General features: G+C 36.8%; 2 protein-coding genes across 2 annotated transcripts; one reads left to right on the top strand and one right to left on the bottom strand.

Annotated features, from left to right (window-relative positions):
* Positions 1 to 4,951: 4,951 nt before the first annotated feature.
* LOC130994639 (cyclic nucleotide-gated ion channel 18-like) lies at positions 4,952 to 13,166 on the top strand. The gene is made up of 6 exons (XM_057919701.1): positions 4,952 to 5,497; positions 6,915 to 7,133; positions 7,199 to 7,494; positions 10,368 to 10,479; positions 11,641 to 11,877; positions 12,302 to 13,166. Exons 1-6 carry the CDS (start codon positions 5,087 to 5,089, stop codon positions 13,013 to 13,015), a joined length of 1,989 nt encoding a protein of 662 aa, XP_057775684.1. The 5' UTR covers positions 4,952 to 5,086; the 3' UTR covers positions 13,016 to 13,166.
* A 326-nt stretch (positions 13,167 to 13,492) lies between these two features.
* On the bottom strand, positions 13,493 to 23,079 carry LOC130994637 (uncharacterized). Its single transcript, XM_057919700.1, has 12 exons — positions 22,825 to 23,079; positions 22,166 to 22,284; positions 21,910 to 22,016; positions 21,699 to 21,786; positions 19,250 to 20,249; positions 19,031 to 19,085; positions 18,866 to 18,947; positions 18,192 to 18,272; positions 17,341 to 17,445; positions 17,212 to 17,261; positions 16,210 to 16,324; positions 13,493 to 13,905 (listed from the first exon to the last, which is right to left on the bottom strand). Exons 1-12 carry the CDS (start codon positions 22,994 to 22,996, stop codon positions 13,825 to 13,827), a joined length of 2,055 nt encoding a protein of 684 aa, XP_057775683.1. The 5' UTR covers positions 22,997 to 23,079; the 3' UTR covers positions 13,493 to 13,824.
* Between the last annotated feature and the right edge of the window lie 2,345 nt (positions 23,080 to 25,424).

Genomic DNA, 25,424 nt, shown 5'->3' with positions numbered 1-25,424 from the left:
GCTCGTTGTCAACCGACGCAACATCGACAGTGCTAGTCCTCACGACTACCACTGATTCGATTTTTCATCCTCACCTTCTCTTTCCTCCATGTATGACGAGGCGCATTTTGATCTAATTCTTTCATCAAAGCCTCGCCATGCATTTCCTTCGTTTCTCCTCCCCTCTTCTTACACTCCTCTTTCCCACCCTTCCTCGTCTGTCTCCTCGCCCTCCGGATAGTATGTATAGCTGCATCTCATGATTATCTCTAAGATGCTATACATATTTTTCTTTCCTTCACTTTGCTTTTCTCCATCTCCTTCACTTCTCCATCTCCCTTCTCATCTCTCCACCTCTCCACCGGCGTCCTCATCCTTCTGCATCTCGGGACCTCTTTCCCTTCTCAAGTCCTCCCACGAGTGCTTGAGAGTCGGAGTTGAAGTCCCATCCGATCATTGCCTCCATCATCAGCTCTCTTTTTTATGTTGCCAAAAAGGGGAAAAAGTAGGAAGTTAGAGAAAAACCTTCTCAAAGGTTTTCCCTGATCTTCTTTCTTGTCTGAAGATGGTAAAGCTAAAGGATCACCAGAAGTAGAAAGGAGGACGTTCCAATAAAGACCTCAAGTTGAAGGAAAACAAGTGGGAATAGAACAAGCTTAGGAACATGAAGACTGAAGACAGAAGATGAAGATCAAGAAGTTCAAGGCGCAGCCAAGCAGACTGCTGGAGTCCATGGGTTTTCCCATAAGTTTTTGAATTTACTTTTGTACTCCAATGTAAGTTTGCTATGTACCTCGACTGATGTCTCATCAGTCAGATTATTGAAATGAAAAGAACTTCTTTTTAATCTCAACCTGAAGACAATAACTTTTTGTCCAGGCTCTGATTATGGTTTTATGTCTTTGTCCTTGTTCCTGTTTTGAACTGTTGTGTTAATAACTCTGAAGTACAAGTTATTAGGTTCTATCGTTAAGTGGGAACTGTTTTCACCCTGTTTTAGAACTTGTGCTCTAAGTTCAGTCTTTGTTTTGCTTAGAACTGTTGTAAGGTTTTGGCATCATCAAAAAGGGGGAAATTGTTGGGAACCCCATGGAATATCAGGTTTATTTTGATGATACCAAAATCCTTAGGTTTAATTTGTAATAGACTAGAACTGTTTTGAACTCAAGTGTTAGAGTTCGTTTCTAGTTTAGTTAGCAGTTCTGAAGACTAAAGACTGAAGACTGAAGATACCAACTAAAGTATCAGTTGAAGAATCAGTTCAGAACTGATTACTTAATGCGTGCTTCGAAGACTCAGCAGACTGATACTAAAGTCAAGTATCAGTTAAACTTTCTTCCTCGGACTGAACTTCCAACGTTCAAAGGAAGCCACGTGCTTACACAGTACAGCCGCATTAAATGCAGAGATCTCAGGATCATCCCTCTCTGCAGAGGTCATTCCTATTTGGTGGCTACTTTATTAGAGACGTCACGTCTCCTGTCTTTCAAGAGAGCCGTTTCCACCAAACAAGGAACCTCGAAGATTGAAGCCTCAACCCAAATTCGAAATGCTCTCCAACGAAAAAAATCTTGAAGACGTTCTCCACCAACAGATCTATTCAAGACCTCTCCAATAAATAGCGCTCGAGGATCAACTTCAATCTTCACCGATTCAACGACCTTAGCTGAAGCTCTGCCGAAATTGCTACTCAGCCCAAAGCTTAATCTCCCCAAAGCTTGAATCGAAGAAGAGAATTCCAAAGCCAAAATCAGTCACTACTGATTACACACATTCTCTTAGACCTTAGGCATATATCTGTTTACCCAGAAGCTCAGGTCAAAACTTGCTCCAAAGAACTTGTTCTTTGAAGTCTAGTTGGCAAGTTTTTCAAACCTCCTTTCGTGAGAAAGAAACCGAGTGTTTGAGTGAAAAGGAGTTCAGGAAGGTACTCTGACTCCGTGAGATCCTAGTGCAAGGTCGTGCTAGGAGTGAGAAATCCGACGCGAGTGAAGCGTGGGTACTGAAGTAAGGTCTCTTCAGTGAAACGGTTGTGTGCACCCGGTAAGCATACAGTTCGGTTTGCAGTGCACCAGTTAAGCACTTGCGGAGTGGATTGTTGGTCTGATCAACCGACCGTGGATGTAGGAAAGTGTTTTCCGAACCACGTAAAACTCTCTGTGTTATTTACAGCTTTCAGTCTTTCCATTCTTATTTGTGTTCTTACTGTTGATAAACTGAATACTGAATAACTGCAAAGAGAAATTAAGACTAACAACGTGCTCAACCGAGGCTATTACGAAACGAGTTTATTTCCACTGCGTGTGATATCAGTCTGACTGATCTATCATCTGATAGTCAAGAAGACTTATATCATCTATGTTTTAGCAAACTCGACTGAAGCCCTTACGTGCATCAGTTAAGTTCCAGTGACTTAACTGATAACTCATTACTGAAGAGTTTTCAGTATCAGTCATCTACCCTGTTTGGTCAAAATTGTTTTCAGTCAACAGGTGTCATAGTTTGCGTGTAAAGTTTCGTTTTGATCTCATTCTTGAGATCCCTCTGTTTTTAGAGGAAATTGTAAAAATAGCCCATAGGTGTATTCCTCCCCCCCCATACACCTATTCGAGACCCTCTGGACCTAACACACCCTATGGGCAGGGGTGTGTCAACTAAGCCCCTGAAGTATCTATTTTCCTTCAATTAAGCCCTCCGACTTAACGGATATTTGTTGGTGGTGAGACCCACACCTTCTTCTTCACCAAACTCGTCGGAAACACCGGTCCGACCCCTACGCCATGAACTACCACTTCATCGCCGCCGACACGCTTCAGAAGCTGATCGTCCTCGCTGGAAACACGCCGAAATCTGGGAACGACAGCAGTGGCGGCGTACCCTCCTCCGCCCGAACCCAGCAGTCGCCCTTCTCTTCTCTAAATCTCGTCGCTGCTGCTTCTCCTCTGGCAACGTCGCGCCGCCTAAGTCCGATGCCCTTCTCTCTCTCTACCATACGCAAAGCCCCAAATCTCTCTCTGATAGCACACGCTCAAGGCAAAAGGGCGAGCCCCTAAATTGAAATCGCCGCCGCCTGAGCCAAAATCAGGTAACGTAGCGCCCTTCTCTCAGGTGTAGTCGATGCCTTCGCGCCAGAGGTCTACTTCGTTCCCTTTTTCCTTTCAATGTTGAGCCCTAGCCCTCCCCCCTTAAATCCGCCGCCGTGGGTTCTGTAATTCCGACGATTTACAGTCGCCGATCGTTCTTCTCAGTTACCGGAGTCTCTCTCGCCTTTCGAATTCAATGGGGGGTGCCTTCCAGCAGGTCTGAGTCGTAGCACTTCCCTATGACGAATCGTCGTTGTTGTCCTCTTCGGAGTCGACTACGTCGTTGTTGGGTTCAAGCGGAGGAGGATACGCCGCCACTTCCGTCGTTCACAGATTCCGGCATATTTCTGGCGAGCTTGGTGAAGAAGAAGGTGTGGGTTCCACCACCAACAAAATAAAAAAATTTAAAAAGAAAAATAGTTAACAGAGTTAACTCCCCGTTAAGTCGGAAGGGTTAATTGGTGGAAATTAAGTACTTCAGGGGCTTAGTTGACACACCCCTGCCCATAAGGTGCTAGATGTAATAAGGGCCTCCACGTCAGGGGCCAAATTGATATTTAACCCTTAAAATAAATAAAATAAATAAATGAATAAAAAAGAATATTAACGATCGAATTTTCAATTGTTAAATAAATAAAAAAAATCAGTAATAATCGAAATTTCGATCACTGAAGAACAAAAAAGATCGATCGCGAAAAAGTCGTAAATTGATCGTTAGGACCCTTAATTTAACACCAAAATCTGATTGTTATAGCCACTTTTTTTGATAGTGAAACGACTTCGTCCTTGGATATAATAGCATCACAAACCAGGAAGGCTCCGATTGACAGTCTAGAGTAGAGGCAAAGTTTGCACCTAGTGGTTAATAAGTCACTCATCAAAAAATTTCACCTATGATAAGCTTTTGTGATACTTGCTACAATGTAAGATTACAATGCAACTCGAAACACAAATACATGAAATTAGAAAAACAAGAGATAAACTATATATATTGAAATTACAGATAAATTATGAATTAACAAACTATATAGTCAAATTGAGGAAATCCTCTTTCCCCAAGATAAATTACGCCTCAATAGTGCTCAAGGCATTAGTGTATCATCCAACTTCGTCCTTCGATATGCTGTAGGGTAGTAACTTCACAAATAAGGAAGGCTCCGACGAACTAGAATATATAAAAGCGAGAATTAAGCTCTTAGAACTTATTCTTGTAATTACGAATGTTACTATAAATAGGCACACCAACATCATGCAGGGAGCTGAGCTTGCTGGAATAATAGCACATCAAAGTCGATCCTTCAAAGAACCATCGAGGCTAGCTCATCATTGTTTTGAACGTTTTAGCCGTTAGAAGGAACCACTTGAAATTTTAATTAATTTTCAACATGCAAGCGCGCGGATTAGGGTTTATGATTAATTTTTTTATAATAAATTTTTAATTAAAAATAGTAGAAGGTAATTTGATAATAGTTGGTAGTATATACTCCCTTTGTCCACCAAATAAATACTCATTTGGGGTTGACATGAGTTCTAAGAGAATTTGATTAAGTGTGTGTGATCAGTGGAATAAAGGTCTCACTTTTATTATGGGTGGTACCAAAAAAAGAAATGGATAATACTCGGACCAAAAAGAAAATCTGAGTACTTATTTGGTGGACGGATGATGTATAATTTTCTTAGAACAAATTATGAATATTTATTTTTCTACGAGTAAAATGCACGGCTAGTTAATTTATTTTTTCCTATACATTGTATTCTATTTTATAAAAAAATACCTGTTAAAAAAGAAAATATAATGAAAAAGATGAATCTTGAAATGAGATAAAGATATTTCATTGCTTGAAATTTTGTTATTTGGACAACTAATTTGGTGTGTCCATCGCACATTCCTTTTTGCTAATATTATTCATAAACAATAAACAATATATACCCAATGCAGAAGAGTCTCTCATTTTGGCGCTCTTTTAACGAACTTAACGGCCTCCTCCCTCCACCATATCGATCACCTTCCCCTCTCTCTCTCGATGAATATCCCGAAGCCGACCTCCCTTATCCACGAGCGGCAGCAATTATGGTGGCGCCAAATCCTTGATCCGAGCGGCGAAACCGTGAACAAATGGAACCGCATCTTCTTCGTCATATGCCTCATCGCTCTCTTCGTTGACCCGCTCTTCTTCTACCTCCTCCGCTTCATGCCCGGCCGGAATTGCCTCGCCGTCGAATACCACCTCGCCGGCATCCTCGTCATCACGCGCTGCATCGTCGACCTCTTCTCCACCCTCCACATCCTCATCAAATTCCGCACCGCCTACGTCGCCCCCAACTCCACCGTCTTCGGCCGGGGCGATTTGGTCACCGACCCCGACCGCATCGCCGTCCGCTACATCAAGGGCAATTTCGTCGTTGATCTCGCGGCCGCTCTCCCCCTCCCCCAAGTACCGTCTTCTTCTTCCTTTCCATTTTCTTTTAATATTGCAATTGCTTTGGTAGACCTGATAAATAAGACTGATAGAATTAGAGGGGTGATTAAATAATTCACTCGACCTCATATTCATAAATAATCACGTATTTTGAATGATTAGATACTAGTCATATTATTAACCATAATCAAATATTTAATTAAAATAAATTATTTTATCAACCATGTATTTATCACTCAAATCAAACTTATTAGAATTGTTGAAAGATCCCTCTGTATTTGTAGCGAATTAGACACTCCCTATTTCTTTTGACTGCCGAAATTTTGATGCATTTGATAATGTGACACGTAAATATGCCACATGTGAGTTGATGACAATCGCGTTTGAATCTAAAACTCAAAAAATTCGTCCAATTCCACCGACTCAATTTCTTGGGTTTTAGTTTGAAACGGCAAAGTTCGGTCGCACATGGAATAACGATTCAAAAGTGATATCGAAATTACATGTTGGTAAGAGGTAGTTTATCATTGAGTTATTAATGCGTAAATACACAATTTTTTTTCTTTCTGAAATTTAATATGAGGCCCGTAAATATATGAACTTAGTATTTTGTTTCTAATTTTGATACCAATAAACAAATTATTTACTGTTAGCGCAGAGGCCGAAATGCATGATATAGACTACGAAATGTGCACTTGAATAGAGTAATTATATTCATTATTTTGATTGGAGAGTGAATAACGTGCATGGTACCTTCACCTCAACAACAATAAATTAGAGTTTTTCTTTGTCGGTGTCAAAAATTAGAAAAAACGCTAAGTCATGTATTTGTGGGCAGAAAATAAAAGTCAGGTTAAATTTCAGAAAATGAAAGAAGTTTGTGTACATTTACCACACTAATAACCCTTTATTATTATTGTTATTATTATTATTATTATTATTATTATTATTATTATCATTATTATTCAACAATTAATTATATATAAAGTATAAACGTGTTTTAAAATATAAAATAGGAGTTATTTTCAATTCTTAGATCATGAAAATTTACGATGAATTCATGGTCTTGAGTTCAAATCTCATAAGAAATGAAAACTTTAATTTTTCAAATTCAGACATTTATACAGCAAATTTAGACATATTCTACATAAAATTCAATAGTTCGTATTCTATATATTTACTTTACGGGTGAATTAATAAAATATCTATTTTACTATTGTAAATAAAAGGACATTCTGATAATTTACAACCATGGAGCATCTAGTCGTAACTGCCTTTTAACTGTGAGTTGACCTTCACAATCCATACTCGCAAAGCTTCTTAATCGTATAAGACTAATTCATAGGTAAAATAGTATGTTAAGCCTAAAAATAATTATATTTATGTTTTTGGATAATAAGAAAGTTGATGAATAAATGAATTTGTTTGGCAGTGTGTTGTTTGGGGCATCATGCCAATGCCAATGTCACAGTCGCGAACGAGCAATCGTGTGAATCATGCGATTTCATTTCTAATAATCCTTCAATACATTCCACGCCTCATAATCATCTTCCCTCTCAACTGGAGAATCATCAAAAACACAGGCGCCGTCGCCAAAACTGCTTGGACTGGAGCTGCATACAATCTCATTCTCTACTTGTTAGCAAGTCATGTAAGAATTAATTAATTAATTTTACCCTCCATAAAAATTAAAATATTCTTATTTATGGTATGCAGGTTTTAGGAGCAGTATGGTATTTGATGTGTGTGAGTCGAATATTTAGGTGCTGGTCTGTGCAATGCAGGCATGAACAGCAACTCACATCGTGTAGCAATCCCTTTCTTGATTGCTTAACCAAAGGCCCCAAACGCGATGCTTGGTACAATACGACGTCGGTCTTCACCATCTGTGATATCAAAGCCAATCAATTCAACTATGGAATGTTCGCCATTGCTTTGCATGACAATCTTACCACTGCCAATTTTTTCGAGAGATACTTTTATTGTCTCTGGATTGGCTTAAAAAGTTTGAGGTAATTACCGACTTTTATTTCTGTTATTATTTATTTCATTTTCAATTAATTTACTAAACTCTAATAGCTACTCATTAAGATTCAAATTCAGAAGAATAAATATTCTAGTTGAAAATCAATAAATACTAATTAAAACATTAATTAACTCCTAATTAATCCTTAATTAATGTATAATTAATTAATGATTTATTAATATTTAGTTATAATTAATAATGCTCTTTCCGTCCCACTATAACAGTGGCTCAAAAGTACTTTTCGGCACGAGAATTAAAAAGGTGTAAATTTGTTAACAGTGATAGGGCCCATATTTTTTTAAGGGTTAAATTTTTCTATTTATGGAAACATACCATTTAGAGTGAGACGACCCAAGATGAAATACAGACATCCACATCATTGTTTTGGTGTTTATTGATACACATTAAGTGCTCGTTTGGTTCAAGTAGAGGAATGGAAAGGGAATGGAATCAAATAAAGGAGTGGAATGGTAACAATAACCATTACTTTTATTGAGTGTTTGGTTTAACAATGGAAATGAATCATTAGTAAGGGAATCCCTTTCTTTTGTTTCCCCTCTATTTTGAGGGGTAACAAATTGGGTGATTGTGTTACCCTTAAGTAAGGGTAATGATTATCTCATTACCCAAACCAAACAACAAGTAATAGATTCAATTACTTGATTCCCTTTCCAACCTCTAAAAACACCCAACCAAACGTGGGCTAAGTCTCATGCGCTCAGTCCTACTATGTGTGCGGGTCAGATTGGCTTAAATATATTTTGAATCTGAGCCGAAATTTCATACCCGAATTCATGATCCGTTAGTATAAAAGTGATAATTAATATGAATAAAGTAACAGTACATTCTAAATAAAAGTAATACTCCCTTTGTCCCAAATAACTTTCTAAGAGGGAAAATCACAAATTTTAAGAAGAAATTATTATGTGTATTGGAAGTGGTGAAAAACTGTTATAATTAGTATCAGAAGTGGTGAAAAGATGATATAATTGGTATTGAGAGTGTGGTAAAGAGTAAAATTAAATGAGGTATTATTAGTGGTAGGGTAGTGTCATAAAATGAAAATGAAAGTTATTTGAGGGATGGCCTAAAAAGGAAAGCTAGAAAGTTATTTGGCAGACGAATGGAGTAGTTCTTATGCTTAAAGTAATACTCCCCCGTCCCAATTTTCTTTTTCAGTTGTCTCATTTATAATGTCACAATCCAATTTTCTTTATCTTCATTTACTTTTTGACTACTCGCTCTATTTGTCTCTTCATTTATTTTATCTACATTTCATTAATTTGCATTTCTCATTTTTTTAGAACGTTATAAATGAGAGTAATTGTTAAAAAAGTGATCGTTCTTATAAATAAAAGTGACAACTATTCCACATTGAAGTAATAATATTCTAAATAAAAGTGATAGTAATTATTATAATTAAAAGTGACTATTATAAAAGTGATATTTATCTTTAATAAAAATGCTAGTTGCAAAAGTGACAAAGCATAAAAAAAGGTTAATAGCCGCTAAATCCTATAATTATTTTTGTTTTCGCGTTTTGCAAAAGTGACAAAGCATAAAAAAAGGTTAATATCACAACTAATTAAGGAGTCACGATTTGCATCCGGCGAAGTTTTCCGGCAACATAAATTAATCTACGTGGCATTTTATTTGCTGACAAGGGTGATTATCATCTACATGGCAATTAGTTGTTAATTTTTTTTTAAATGACGTGTCTCACCCTCTCTATCTCCTCTCTCACTCTCGATCTCTCTTTCTCATTGAAACCCTCTCTCTCTTTCCCTTGCTTCGCCGCCTCCATCTCCAGTGAGGGCCGCCATTGGCAGCCACTCCACGGCGCCTCCTGCCCCCTATTTCTCCATCTCGCTCGGCTCCCTCTCTCTCCATTATCCGCCGCGCTACACAGCCACGACCCCGCTGCACAGCCAGCGCCGGCGGCCGTCACCGTTACTTCCTCAGCCTGGCGTCGCCCCTTTCTCTGTTTCTATTTCTTCTCAGACCCTCCACCCTAATTCCCCCAAATTTCAGAAACCCTTCCCCCCTTAATCTCAGCCCAAAATCTCTCTGAAATCCCCTCCCTTTCCTATCATACGACAATGGCCAATAGCCGCCGCCGCTTCACCCGCGATTCATGGCGAGAATCGCCGCTCACTCACATTCGGCGACAACAGCATCAGCCCCCAGGCTCACTGTCACCGCCGCCCTCCACCGCCTCTATCTCCCTCACTCTCTCATCGGAACGGGCAGCAGCCACCTCCGCTGTCCCGAATCCAAAGGAATTCGCCATTTCAGGTGGATTGCGAGGATGACGATGAATTCACCATTTCACCCAATCTTATGAACCCAAATTTCAGCTCGAAAATTATGAGATTCAATCCAAAATAAACCATAGTTATACAATTAGGGTTGTTAATTCTAAGAAGAACAAAAACGAAGATGTTTTGATATTAATAAAATTAAACAAACGTAAGACGAAACGACGTCGTTTTGCCTATCGGAATTTTATGCCAAGTAGATTAGTCCGGCTGCCAAGTCATCTTCAATTTTGCCGGAAAACTTCACATGATGCAAATCGCGACTCCTTAATTAGTTGTGATATACTGAGGCAGAATTTCTGAAAATGATGCAAAACGCGAAAACGAAAATAGTTATAGAATTTAGCGGCTATTATCCCAAAAAAAAGGGCGAAATTCATGTTTGTGTCATCCACAAAGTGTTACATGCATCATGGATGGAGGAGATATTTTTTTATGTTCATTTTTTTGATGGTATATTAATTTTTCGAAACACATTCAGATAATCGAGCATAGACGATCTTTGTAACTACAATTTAAGCCTAACTCACTGTTATTGTAGCTCATATGGGCAAAGTTTGGAGACGAGTGCTTATCCATCGGAGACAATATTTGGCATTCTTGTATGCATCATGGGCCTACTCTTCTTCTCGCTCCTCATAGGCAACGTCCAGGTATTCTCAATTCTATTTCTCTGCGTCTTTACCGTTCCTAACTAAATCGAGGTTCTAAGTTTGAGTTCATCGTCGTGTGATTTTTAAATTTATTTATTTAATTTATCAAAAAAATCAATTCTACATATATAAATATAATTACTTTGTGTGTAAATGTACAAATTTACTGGTGATGAATGCTTTAAAAAAACTAAATTGTTGCATCGCAATCATTGCACGAACAAAATCTGTTTGTGTAATTGTGTAACAAATAAATATATTACACGTACCTATGAACAAAATCAGTTCATGTTTTCGTGTTTTGAACCATTATACGAATTTAAAAATAGCGTGATAATTACTGAATTTTTATCAAATTCTAATTTTGCATACAAACTTTAAAAGATAGCATGATAATTATTGAACTTTCAGCACATTCTAATTTTGCATACAAACTTTAAGACGTAGCATGATAATTATCGAACTATTAATGTAATCTGGTTTTGTTACCAGTCGAGATTTCGATCAAATTTAATGCTGACATGGCTAGCTGAATAATTGACGTAACATAATTGGCAAGGGAATAAAACGACATATGTGATGTCACAATTCAACCACTGTTCAAAATCATGTACTAAATTAGATTATTCAGCTAGCCATGTCAGTAGTAAATTTAGTCGAAATCTCTATAGCAAAATTAGATTAAATCAATAGTTTGATAATTACCATGCTACCCACCCTTAAAAGTTTTCACACTAATTTTTAAAGTTTATATGCAAAATCAGAATTTGATGAAACTTTGGTAATTATCACATTGCCATTTAAAATTATATGCAAAATCAGAATATGATGAAAACTGATCAATATTTTACACGCAATTAACCATTTTTGTTATTCGGGCATTGAAGAGTATTTTAGTAACATGTTGGTATGAATGAAATATTTTAGAAAAAAAATTAATTTGTATATTTTTTTTTCATAAAAATAGTATTAGAAGGGAGCGACATATTTTTACTAGAATAATATCTTGCACATACACATTAATTGTGTGATCACAATGATATCTTTTGTGTATTTTTTTATTTTTTTTTCATTTAGACGTGACACTATTATGTTGAAGAGAGTTATATATATAGTTGGGAATTGGATTCACATATAGATTTGTTGGTGTGGATTTCATAGACATATCTACAATCCTCAACAGCAAGACTGGAAGAGTGGAGAGTGAAACGAAGAGACACAGAGGAATGGATGAGACATCGGCAGCTACCTCCAAACCTGCAAGAACGCGTTAGGCGATTCGTTCAATACAACTGGCTCTCTACAAGAGGTGTCAAAGAAGAAGAGATTCTCCAGGATCTACCCCTCGACCTACGTCGCGAGGTTCAGAAACATCTTTGTCTCGATCTTGTTCGTCGAGTAAGTCAACTATTTCTAATTCACGAGAGTCTTGTGTCACATCGTTTATATAAGAATCCAAAGAATATTAAAATACACTGAATGTTGCCAACTTTTTATGTTTAATTTCTTGGAAACATAATTTATTATAGGGCTCATTATAATTTGTATCCTCAACTTTCAACGTTATCCAAAAATGCCTCAACTTACATTTTCACTTCGACGACGTAATAATAAATGCCTAGTTAGAATATGCATTATTCAATATTAATTTGAAGAAAAAATTCTAAATCCTAACAATCAATTTAAGAATTTGGCAAGATGACTTATCATTCCATCGTCGAATTATGTAACGTTGGACATAAGTCAATTTCTTTTTGAGTTGAGGACTTTTGAAGTCAAAACATACAAGGTGAGTGTTGATGAAATATGATCCGATTGATAGGTCCCTTTCTTCTCGAAAATGGACCACCAGCTACTGGATGCAATATGCCAGCGCTTGGTTTCATCCCTAAACACCAAAGGCACGTACATCGTCCGCGAAGGCGATCCGGTTAACGAGATGCTCTTCATCATCCGGGGGCAGCTCGAGAGCTCCACCACGGGCGGAGGCCGGTCGGGCTTCTTCAACTCCATCACACTCAAGCTGGGTGACTTCTGCGGAGAGGAACTGCTCACATGGGCTCTCATGAGCTCCTCCCACCTCAACCTCCCGGCCTCCACGCGAACCGTCAGGTGCATCACCGAAGTCGAGGCCTTCGCCCTCCGTGCAGACGACCTCAAGTTCTTCGCCAACCAGTTCAAGAGGCTGCACAGCAAGAAGCTGCAGCACTCCTTCCGCTACCACTCGCACCAGTGGAGGACTTGGGGAGCCTGCATCGTGCAGGCCGCTTGGAGACGCCGTAGGAGAAGGAAGCTTGCTGACGAGCTAACGAGGCACGAGAGCATGCTGTATGTGGACGAGGAGGACGACGAGGACGACGCTGCCTCTGACCGTGCTTCCACAGAGAGCAAGTCAGTAACCACTGCTCTCTTAGCTAAAAGATTTGCTGCAAAAACAAAGAAAGGGATAAGCCAAAGGGTTAGGCTTGCTCGGGCAGCTGCGGAGTCCGCCTCCCAAATTCCGAAGCTCTTTAAGCCTGACGAGCCTAGTTTCTAACATCATTTTTAGGTAATTCATACCAAGTATCATTGAATATATACCACTTGTACAAATGTGATATTATTTGTGTAACGAATAGTAATAGCATTAGAATAGATGATGAAACACGACACAAGATTTCAAGATTAACCTTAAATTATAGTGCGAACTTTAACCTCACGGTGACGTTTTAGCCCGAATTTACAAATATAAATATAGCTCCTACTTATTTCTGTTATTCACTTAATAGTTCGAGTCTAAAAATTTGACCGAATGAAACTGACGTGTATCGCCAAAAGTTGATTTTGCATGGAATGAAAGAATAAGTACATGAAATATTTGTAAATTCGAGCTAAAATGTCACCAATGGGTCAAAATTCGAGCCATAATTTAAGAATAACCCAACCCAAGATTTTAATTGTATTGTTCTTAGAATAATTCAACCACTACACACAGATCGATCGTTCTAATACGAAAAAACGGAGATGATGAATAGGAAGAGAAAAGGCCACCAAAATTTTCATCAGTTCTTCCTGAACGAAGCTATGATTGTATGTATGTCTGAATTATACAGAGTTTGACATTTAAAGCACCTACCGCTACTGGAAGTCTAAATCCTGGAGAATCCATAAGCATATGGATCTTTATGACTAAAGTGAGAAAATCACGGCTGCAAATTCATGAGATCAAATTTGCAGCAGAGATTTACAAAAATGGGATTTGTAATTAGCTTTTACAAACAAGGTGCTACGAACCGTATAAGTTGCACACGCCAAGAGATGGTTGTAGCATTCACATAACTTGCACGAAACCAGCATCAAGTACTCTCACATGATGGCGCACTTCTCTTTCAATTTGGACTCCTGCTTAGACGAGGAAGGCGTGGGTTTCCCACTGTTGTGTAAAACCTGCAATTGACGTTGAGGTTAGAATAATACTTAGGTTTTCCAAAAGTAAGATCGAAATGCTACAAAAGACGGAACACATAAAAGAACCAGATAGCTGCATATTATAGTTCCGACTTAGCTCAAATAGTATAGAGAAAGCAGGCTCAAAAGTTATGACCTCATATTCTTGAATCATTACTATCACTTAAAAATGACAACCTTACTTGGCCCCAACTCACTAGATATTGAACAGATCCTGTTCTGCAATCCAGTAATATCACAGAATTTAACATTACAAGTTTCACCACCTTTCCTCTTCACCTACACAACTCCCAGGTTTCAGAGTTGAACGAGGCTTCTAGATTGTTTTCTTAAATCCCAAAAAACACATGTTTCTCCATGAAAAAGTGATAAAAGTACAAGAATTTAATACTCCACCAGCCTAGAGGAACACCAACAAACTCTTCTCTTGAATCCCCCATAAAGTTAGACTAATGATACAATCTACATGCATGCTAGTTACCTGCATGTCCAAATAAATATCACTCTCCGTCCCAATTGAATAGGCCACAAGGCCTGGGTATGAATGTGAAATGAATAGATTACAATAAATCAATGACATTTGGTATAAATAATGAGTTATGTGGGGGTGTTTGTTACATATTTATTTACTATTTTAGGAAGTGGCCTATTGAAATGGGACATCCAAATAAAGAAATGTCACCTATAGAATTGGGACGGAGGGAGTACTAAACAAGAAATTGAACGAAATGTTAGTAGAGAACGAGAAAGTGCATCTGTGCATGGATGATAAAAAACCGAAGATCAACTATCATTAAGTATATTTTTTGGAAGATAATTCTTTTGATAACACCATCCAATTTGGGTCACGAAAAATGTTGCATTTGATGGAAACGTGTAATGTAATTGAAACTCCACTCCACTGGGAAAGGATGAATGTTATTTCTCGAATACGAGGACTTCTCATGGAAATATGACTAAATTACCAGGTGTTTCTATGTAATTGCACCTTCAGTCATCTGTAAGTCTCTGGATGCGGTGTCTAAGTATAACTCCAATTTCTATCAGGGGTTTGATTGGTGAACAGGATAAACTCCCCAATTCTGGGCAGAGTTGAACTTAAGCAAGTACATTTTTTGTCTTGGTCCTTGTTTATTTATTACAGTTCAACGAGAAATGAGTTTCCTATGTTGTCCTAAAACGTGACAAACATACGACATCAAAGGAAGACCGGAATGGAGCACAACAATAGACATTCCAAAGATGCAGTTATCTACGTGAGCACTTAAAACAAGTAATTCACTTAAAGTTATAGATCCAAGAGGCTCTTAGGCACTATTAAGATTGTATACAGAGCCATGCCAGTTTTATTTGGATGTTTTTGGGTTTCAGGAATTTTGTCTAGTCAGAAAAGCTAAGCTAGGGCAATCAAATCATATTCATAAAACAATACAAGGGCCCCCCATGTTTGGCTTGTAAAGACATTATAAAGTGAAAATAAGTCATATATCATGGGCTCCTTACGGATCACCTAAACTTTGATTAGAAAAATGGCTATTAAGTATTAAGTATAGACACAACAAAAACGATAGATGAAAAGTCGGGGCAAACTTCTCAGTTCTTCACTAAATGTTAATATTAGAGAGACACTAAACAAATTCTCAAGTCATGAATCGAGAAGCATATAGTATCTCCCCCTCTATCAACTATTCGAAGTGAAAACAATGCTCCATATTGATTGGACGAAAATTGTGAATACTTTGGGAAGCCTCAACCTAGACAACATGCTAACATGAAATAAAGTACATCGCAAGTTGGATAGGTATCATCTTTTCAATAGGGTCATGAGTTTAGCAAAGTTTCCATACAAATCAAAGCTGCAATTGCAAGGCTATCAACCTGGGAGAACCTTAAGTTGGCCATGGAACATCAGTCAGAGCTTGGGCAAACAGATTATTACGGCAGTCAATAGTCATCATGACCGCTTCGATTAAGAAAGTTTATAGCAACCTAAATAAAGTATTAAAGATTCTCGTTTTTCACGCATAATTGTCTAATATCAAAGATTCAAATCTAACAAAAGGAACTATTTCCTACGGGAACTTCAAACTTAAAACTGTGGTTACTATGGACTTGGGCAATATTATCGCACAGCAACAGCCATTTAACAAACTGTGAACCACTTATAGCTATTATTTCAACAAAACTTCAAAGAATTAACATTCAGATATACAACTACTCAAGGAACAATACAAGAAAATATTAAAATAATGTACAGCACATGAATTGCTTCAAAACAACTACCTGCGGACTAGTGATCATCCCTGAACCACTGGCAACAGTTGGTTGTACTGATCTCTGAGGTTGCTGTTGCTCAAATTCCTGTTGTTGAAGAGCTATAGCCAATTGCAAATCAGAACTGCAAAAAAAAAAAAAAAAAAAAAAAAAAAAAAAAAGCATAAAGTTTGTTCCAAACAACTGCAGGTTGCTCAATATCAGTAATAGCATAATGAGATGATGCATATAAGCCAAAGATACCTACAAAAGAACATCACAAACTTCCATCAAGTTGAAGACTAGTTTCAAACGACAACTAAATTATATACTGACTGTTAATCTGTGGAATCTTTACAAAAGAACATCACAAACTTCCATCAAGTTGAAGACTAGTTTCAAACGATAACTAAATTATATACCGACTGTTAATCTGTGGAATCTTTTTCCAAGAATGAACACCCACAAATGATCGGAAATAAATGTGATAGCGTGTGCACATATGTTAATCAACTAGATTATGGTTTATTAATTACGTTATTATATTATTGTTATTAGTTGGAGTCTTTTTAATAGTTTGCATGGGCTTGGCTCCGTGAGTAGTTAGATAAATAGGGTTTCATTGCTAGATTTTCAGTATCACGGATTATTAGTATTTTGGGACGATGCTTCTGTAGGGCCTGATTTGAGGAGAGTCTATTTCAATTTTATCATTCTTCACATAAACCACCTTAACTCTATCAATTGGAGCTGATATACGAGGAATTAAAGATGATGAGTTAAAGATGCTGGTTGAACTTTTTCAGGGGTTGGGTTTGTTAGTTTTACTATTACTTTCGTCCGTCCACGAAACCACACTATAATTTTTGTATTTTGGGATAGCCCTGCTGTAGGGCCTCTTCCTCAAACAAACCTTAACTCTATCAACAATTATATTTCTAGTTATGTATAACAGTCAGAATCATTTCATGTACTCCTATAAGTGAAGTGAACAAGATAAGGATTCAGCTACCAATGAGGTTAGAAAATTACTTGATATTGGAATCTGATTGAGCTACGCTATCAATGCTAGCTATATAGTCCTGCAAAAGCAAAGTTGAGGCTTAGTTTAGTAGTCATGCATTTCAAAACCCAAAAATCCGGAAATGGAGAACTACATACAGCCGTATTGGCCATGGCATTCTGCTCATCCCAGGTGACGTTGGAATGATCATCCATCTTGAAATCCTTAAAGTTTCCCATCACGAACACAGTATCGCCGTTCACCTAGTCCAAGGAAAGAATTTACAAGATATAAAACACAAAAATTCACACCATTATTCTAAAGTTGACCTACAAACTAAATGATGTTTTCTATACAAGAATGAAGCCCACTCAATTACCAGAGTGTATTTATATTTTTTTAGACTACATTAAATTAGACAGAGAGACAGAGAGGGAAAAAAAGAAAAAAGAAACCCATATTCACGTTATCATGACATCCTGTAATCTATCGTGACTATCAGAATATAAATTCCGGTTCCTATTTTGGAGAGAATTAACACACTGCTGGGTAGTCATGAAACTCTGAACATTAATATGATTGAAAAAATTAAATTAATAAAAGGGTTATTGATCAACTTACAACTTGACTTTAGAAATTTGAAAAAATTACAACCCTGATCTTTCAACAATCTTTCATACAGCTGAAACAGTTGTAATCTATATTCTGTATAGTTAAGTTGAGACAGTTATATCTAAAACATGTCGTTGTAACAAATTTCAATATATTCTGGAGAACTCATGAAAGAACAGTAAAATGTTTACCTAATTTTCTAAACGGCATGAAATATTTAAATCAAGAGTGCTTCCTAATCACACAATTTCACACCACCAACAGATTATCTTCTTACTTAGGAATCTTTGATTGGCTGAAGCACAATAATCATTTTCATGCTTTTATACTATCCACTGAAATGAGACATCAACTGTAAAACAATTTAAATATAACAAACACCAGACTAGCATATTACCTCATTTAGTTTTTCCCATACTAAATCTGGCTGATTTATGTAACCTTGGTCCGTTGCCAAAATATACAACTCACCTTCATACTGCAAACAACCACATATTAGCTTTAGAGCCAACACCAAAATAGCAAGACTACTTGTTATTATTGTAAACCAAAAGGAGAAAAGGGAGAAAAGAAAGTAAACAGGACAAACATAATGGCATATTCTAAACCTCAGGGGGGGGGGGGAGTAGTCATCTTCTGATGTCTTATTCTAAAAAGAGCATCATAGAATTTTCATAGTATTTACTAAAAGCATCAGAGGTCATGTATATGCAAATACATATACTAGATAATGCCGTCACTGGGGTCAATGGATGAAACTGGGATCCCTTGTTATCTTGTCTTCCTACTATATAGAAGAATTGTCTGGGTAAGAGCTTCTGATTTGCAGAAATAGGCCGAGCACAACAAGGCCGGTCATCAGTAATCAAGTTAGTGATCTTAATTTAAAAAGTTCATGTGTTTGGTGAATTCTCGTCTAATTGAAATTGGCTAAAAAGACAATCCAACCACATTTTGTCACAAGTGAGAAATATCAGTAAGTAGACAAGTAAACTACTCCTAACTCCTAAGAGATGCCAGTATGATTGCCAATAGAAAAACATATACTGTAGGCATACATTATATACTAACCTTAAACATAGTGTTGAAATGATTATTTCTGAAAAATACACAAAGCTCACGTTCCTTCACTTTATCTAGTAAGCTAAATAGGCTGCAAATACAACCAACACTCAAATCCTGCTAAAGCTAAAAAAGCTAATAAACAACAACACAGCAGAATTTCGTAAAACTTACCCATAAATAGTCAATTGACTAGCACTGTTCTTCATAAAGTTCCTGATTAGTTCTCCTAATAAGAATCAATAAAGGTAAATAAACCTCATTAGCAAGAATGCACTGCACATGAAAACAAATAAACAAAGAAGCAAGGAAGAGGCTAACTTTATCCTTAATGAATACAAATAAGAGAATTAATCAATAAGAAAATAACTGTTATTCCATCAGAGACTTAACCTTGTGTGAAAGATATTCTCTCCTTAGAGTCACCATCATCAACAGAACCTCTATCCCCTTGTTCGGCAAGAACCATCTCACCCTCATAAATGGGCTCTTGATTTTGACAGACCGCAGTTCCTGATTCCATTATACACTCTTCCCCTTCATAAATGGGTTCACTGACATCAACACTTGAATTGAGGACAGGACTACCAGTGTTATGTATTGGGCCACTTGATGAACCTAAATCTGCAGAAGCAGTCAACAAACTTGGTGAATCTCCAGCTTTACAATCATGTGTGAGATAACTTTGATCATCCAGGTCGGAAGTGGAAGTGAATTTATTTTCAACATGTTCAGTATTCCTGGGTTCATCAAGACAGTGACTAGAAGGAACTTCTTCTAAAGAGAGAGGTTCATCAACATGATCACTATTCCTGCGTTCATCAACTGCACTTTCACAGGATCTTTTAGAGTCTTCGCAGGTTTTCTGTACACAATTTTCCTCTTGATCAGCCTTTGGGAGTGAGCAAGCAGCTTCTTGGGTGACTTTTCCAGGAATTCTTTTACCTTTACTGAGATTGTTCAAATTATTGCTGTCATCAGAAAATAATGCCCCAGCCTTTACAGCTTCACTAGAAACATGATTTTCCACTGGTTCTGAACATATCAACACTTCAGAGTTCTCCCTATGTGCACTATCAGTGTTTAAAACTACACCAGCTGCTGCTGAACTAAGAATTTCAGCCTCCGATAACTTCAAGACTCTCAAGACTTCTTCTTCTTCTTCCATGTCTCCCTTTTTCACACTTTGGGGTGAATCAGTGAAGGATTGACTTCTTGAAAGACTAGGAGAAGGAACTCCAAGAACTGCAGTTGTCGCAGCCACAAAATCTACACTATCTTCTTCTAGATTCTTATTCTGTTCACACTCCATAGCTTGAGTTTCCAATGAAACAAGCTCGCCCATGAGAGTGTTATATGATTTTGAACCAATAGCATCAGCAGTTTCAATGTCCTGAAACACAGATGTAAAGAGAACAATCTAAAAACATAAGTAGATGATCTTGAGATATACAGAAGATTGGTTGGAAAGTTGAATTATCTTTGGGTGTCACTGCCCGATATTGCTTATCCTTTAAGTGAAGTGAGTTAGAATATGTCATTACTAACTATTGATAGCTCGAGGGTGGTAGAGCAGATTTTGTGCTACTAAAGGGAGCGCCTGGCATGGAATCACGTAAAGTGACCATGGTCATAATAAGATTGATTTCGTGTACTTAGAGGCCTAAAAGGAACACCTGGGTTGGAATCATTTATAGTGACCATGGTCATAATAAGATCGAATGTTTCGTAGATGCTGATGGGCAAGGTCAAATGAATATCGAAGATCCACTTCATAATATTGTCTTTTTTGGAGATAATTTGATTTTGTGGAAAAGCAAGAAACAAAATGTGATTTGAAATTAAGAAAATCAAGCTATGACCAAATATGTGCTAGATAGTACAGAATACAGATACATCAATTTCTCAGTGAAGTGGGTTTGAAATTCCTAAGTTGTAGCGTGATAATCAGATTGCAATTGAAATTGCATCTAACTTGATCTCTCATGAGCAAACAAAACATATTGAGGTTGATTGTTAGTTTGATTTCTAGTGAAGATCAATTGGGAGACATTCTCACGAAGACTCTCAATGGGGTTAGGGTTGATTATCTAATTATATTATAACAAGCTAGGGATGATTAATATCTATCCATCATAAACTTAGCATTTTTAAAATCATATATTAATCTACATATATATATATATATATATAGGGGAAGGCTAAAATAAGAACGCTTCTTAAAATATAAATTAGGAACCATTTTCATCCCTTAGATCATCAAGATCTACGGTTGATTCATCACCTTGTTGGATAAATTCATGGTCCTGAGTTCGAATCCCAAAGGTAGCAAAAAATTATTTTTCTCAATTCGTACCTTTATACAGTTTATTCATGCGTGTTATACATAAAATTCATGCATTTTTACTGGTTCGTAATTCTTAAAATAAGGGTGGTTTATTGAATAACCGCTCCCTATATATATATATATATATATATATATATATATATATATATATGTGTGTGTGTGTGTGTGTGTGTGTGTGTGTGTATGTATATAGAGAGACTGAAAGAGAGAGAGAGAGAGAGAAAGAGGGAAAGGATCCAGTGAGAATGGCTAAATGTGGTGAGAAATGAGAATGAATTTGGAACATCAGATATTCAAATCTTGTGGCTGATATTTATTCGAATTAATTGTGTGAAATGAGAATAAGCTTAGCCAAACACCCCGTCACCCCCTAGATTGGATCCCACGAATTTACTATCGCATTATCATAAACACAAGTTCCATAGACACAGCCCAAAATAAAAGCATTAGAAACTGAAATTTCTTGCTTGCAGTGGTAAGGCAAAATTTTGAAACCTGTGGATCAACAATCCATCCATGGTAGAGTGGGATATCCAGTAAATCAAATATTGCACATTCTGGAGTGAACTCAAAATCATCGATTCTGAAAATTTCAGATATACATTTCTCAGAATATATCTTGTAATATATAATTATATTAGTAGTTTTAACCTTTGTCATCTGAAAAATGAAAATCAGAAATCTATTAACAAGAAACCTAATCTACCTTCTGAATTTTATATTCACATCAATGCCAGTAGTGAGTCTAGGAAGTAAATCAATAGCATCTGCAATATTTTGCTGCTGGTTTTTAACATATCCAGCATCTTTGTTCTGTCACAAGATTAACAAACTCAAGTTAGTTGAGATTGAAACAATCAGGTTTGGTAGAAAGATGGGAACATATGCAAAGGAAGATCATTTTGTATGACCAATGCAAAGTAATTTATTGATGAAAAAGGAGTGGATAAGAAAGAAATTACATCAACTTTACTGTTTGAATCAATCAATCTGTCAGCAACCAGAGAGAGCAATTTATCCTGTGAAACCTCTGGCATATCCAGGCTCAAACTCAAACTGTTCTTCAGGGAGAGAACATTACCTATTACAAAAACACAGCAATTAAGTTACCTAGGAAGAAAGTGCAGCAAGAATTATACGGCATACATCACTATAAAGTGTAAATACAAAAACTCAGCCAATATGAAATTGTCAATCTGCATAAATGCTAGAAGTCTGCCAGAAACTCAATGCAGATTCAGATAACTGAATACACAGCTGCAACAAATCGAATTCGATTCCTCTATATGCCCTAAAGACTTTCAGAGTTTCACTACATACAATTAATATAGCAATGACTTGAAATTCAAAAATGCCCTCCCAGTTACTGATATTGAAGAGCAATATCTACACAGCTGCACTAAAAGCATTCCATTGTTCACGAAACTATTCATTCTCTGTTAATTTCGTCTCGCATCATTTACATTATTTCATTCAACCATCTCAGGTCGTCTTTTTTCCCGTCAATGTTCAATTTCTTCCAGGAAATTGACCAAAATAGTAGATAGTTATGGCAGCATTGATCAAGACATGCATAAGCAACAACAGACAAAAGCCCTAGATGGAGAAAGAAGAGGCGTACATATAGAGAGGAGAGGGCAGGGGCCATTGTTGTTTTGGAGAATGATGGGAGCTGTTCGGCCGAAGAATTCAATCGCTTTCGTCTTGTACAAAATCTCATCCAGCGTGGTCTCCGGCTCCCGCTGCGGCGGCGCGCCGGAGGTCGAAGGTGGCAATGTAGAAGAAGAATCCATATGTAAATGCTTCTGAATCTTGAAGATGTCAAACACTTGTGTGTAAAAAAAACAAAATGTCGAATTGCAGAAAAATAGAGGGGCTGCACTACTCCCGGGAAATAAAGTTTGTTTTTTTTTTTTGGGTTAATTGTAGTTTATAGCCCGAACTTTTGAGTCATTTGTAAATATGGCCCGAACTTTAAAAATTACAAAAAGATAGCTTGAACTTTAAATTCATTTGTAAAAATAATCCGAACTTTTAAAATACAGAAAAATGACATGAATTTTGTAGTCATTTGTAAAAATGACCTGAACTTTAAAGTCATTTGTAAAAATGACATGAACTTTAAAAAATACAAAATATGGCATGAACTTTGAAGTTATTTGTAAAAATAGCCAAACTTTAAAGTCATTTGTAAAAATAACACGAATTTAAAAAAAAATACAAAAATAATTTGAATTATGGAGATTTGTAAAAATGACCTGAATTTTAAAAAATCTAAAATGGCTCGATCTTTCATAAATACAAAATCTAAACTGACCTGAAAAGTATGTGAAAATTCTCTGTCTGTGCGTAATATGAATTTTATGTACTCGAAGTTTAAAAAATTCGTGTTGTCAATAATATTTTACGAGAGAAAAATTATTTGTATGAGATTAAAATTCTTATGGTAAGAGAATTAATTATCATACTTTATTATAAATATTCCAAGTGATTTATAATTTTCATATACTTTTCACGTCAATTTCGGACTTTCCACGTTGTCATAATTCGATTCCGAAAGTGTAAGCTCATGCCATTTTTATACATTTAATTGATAAAAATTGAGTCATTTTTTGTATTAATAAAGTTCGTGCCATTTTTACAAATGACTTCAAAGTTCATGCCATTTTTTTGTATTTTTTAAAGTTATCATTTTTACAAATGACTCCAAAGTTCAGGCTATTTTTTTGTATTTTTCAAAGTTCAAGCCATTTTTACAAATGATTTTTCAAAGTTCAAGCCATTTTTATAAATGATTTCAAAGTTTAGGCTATTTTTTATAATTTTTAAAGTTCGGGCCATATTTACAAATGACTCCAAAGTTCGGGCCATAAACTACAATTAACCCTTTTTTTTTACTTGGGGAGGTTGGGGAGGGGAGCAGTGGGGTTTGAACTCGGGACCTTACTGTTCACACACATGAGATCGCACCGTTTGGTGTCCCTTAGGGGACATGGGAAATAAAGTTGAAAATAATAATTCAATACGTATATTTTATTGAATATTTTAAAGAGTTTTATAATCAAAATTATGCTTGAGATTTACTCCCATCAAATTAGTCTTTAATATAGTCATTTTCTTAATTTGAATTATATTAAAATAGAATTCGATAAATCAAACTCAATTTTAAAATATAAATTAAAAATCATTTTCAGTTCTTATATCGTGGAGATTTACTATGGATTCATTACTTTATTGAATAAATTTATAATCTTGAGTTTAAATCCACTTGAAATAAAAATTTCATGTTTAAAAAATTTAAGGTTAATTGCCTGTAAATTCATAACGTTTTCTTGGAATTAATTTTTACTCATGATTTAAAAAATCTACTTTTACATACATAACCTTTAGTTTTTTTTTCTCAAATTTGTCTAGTGACCGATTTTTTCTTACGTTGCGTCGAAAATGACACGGTGGCAGCCGGAATTGACACAGTAGCAGCCGGAATTGCCATGGTAGCACATTTATGACATGTGAAAAAAAAATTAAAAGAAAAAAAAAACCACATCATCATCTTCCCCAACCTGCCCTCCTCCCAAACCCTAATTTCACCTTCCCCAACCCCCCCCCCCCCGCCGCCGCCGCCGCCCCTGCCATCACCATCGCTGTCGAACGCGGTCGCCAAAGATGAAAAGGGCCATGGATCTGTGAATCTCAACCACCTAGTATTCTCACACACATGGTGGGAGAGAGAGAGAGAGAGAGAGAGAGAGAGAGAGAGGAGAGAGAGAGAAACACTGCTCGAATTGAGGCCGCCACCCCCTGCTCGATTTCTTCTTCAACTTAGTCGGGGTCTTCCCCGGTAAGGGGTCAGCTGTTGAACCGTGACCTCCCCCGCGTCAAACTTCTACTGGATTCAAATTGAGGTCGCTGCCTCCTACTCAATTTATGTGTGTGTGTTTCTGTGTGTGTTTAAATGAGGGGTGGATGATCCCTATTTTTATAGCAACAAAAACTGCAACTAAACAGTGTAATCGTGGCACAGAAACAGCAAGTCGAGTATCGTATCCACAGGGACTATTATAACTAATCACTCTAAGTAATCCCTAGTAAACTCTAGTAGTATTCAGGCAAACTCCCATAAGAACGAAGAACAAAACTAAAATCCAAACAAAACAAAATAAAACAGGATAAAAACTCAAATAATAAAAAAAAAAACTCTGACCCTAGGGATGTACTATC

This window comes from Salvia miltiorrhiza, chromosome 7 (assembly GCF_028751815.1).
Source record: "Salvia miltiorrhiza cultivar Shanhuang (shh) chromosome 7, IMPLAD_Smil_shh, whole genome shotgun sequence".
Lineage (NCBI taxonomy): Eukaryota > Viridiplantae > Streptophyta > Magnoliopsida > Lamiales > Lamiaceae > Salvia > Salvia miltiorrhiza.
The sequence above is the reverse complement of the archived record's forward strand: the minus strand, read 5'-3'. Positions and strand labels throughout refer to the sequence as shown.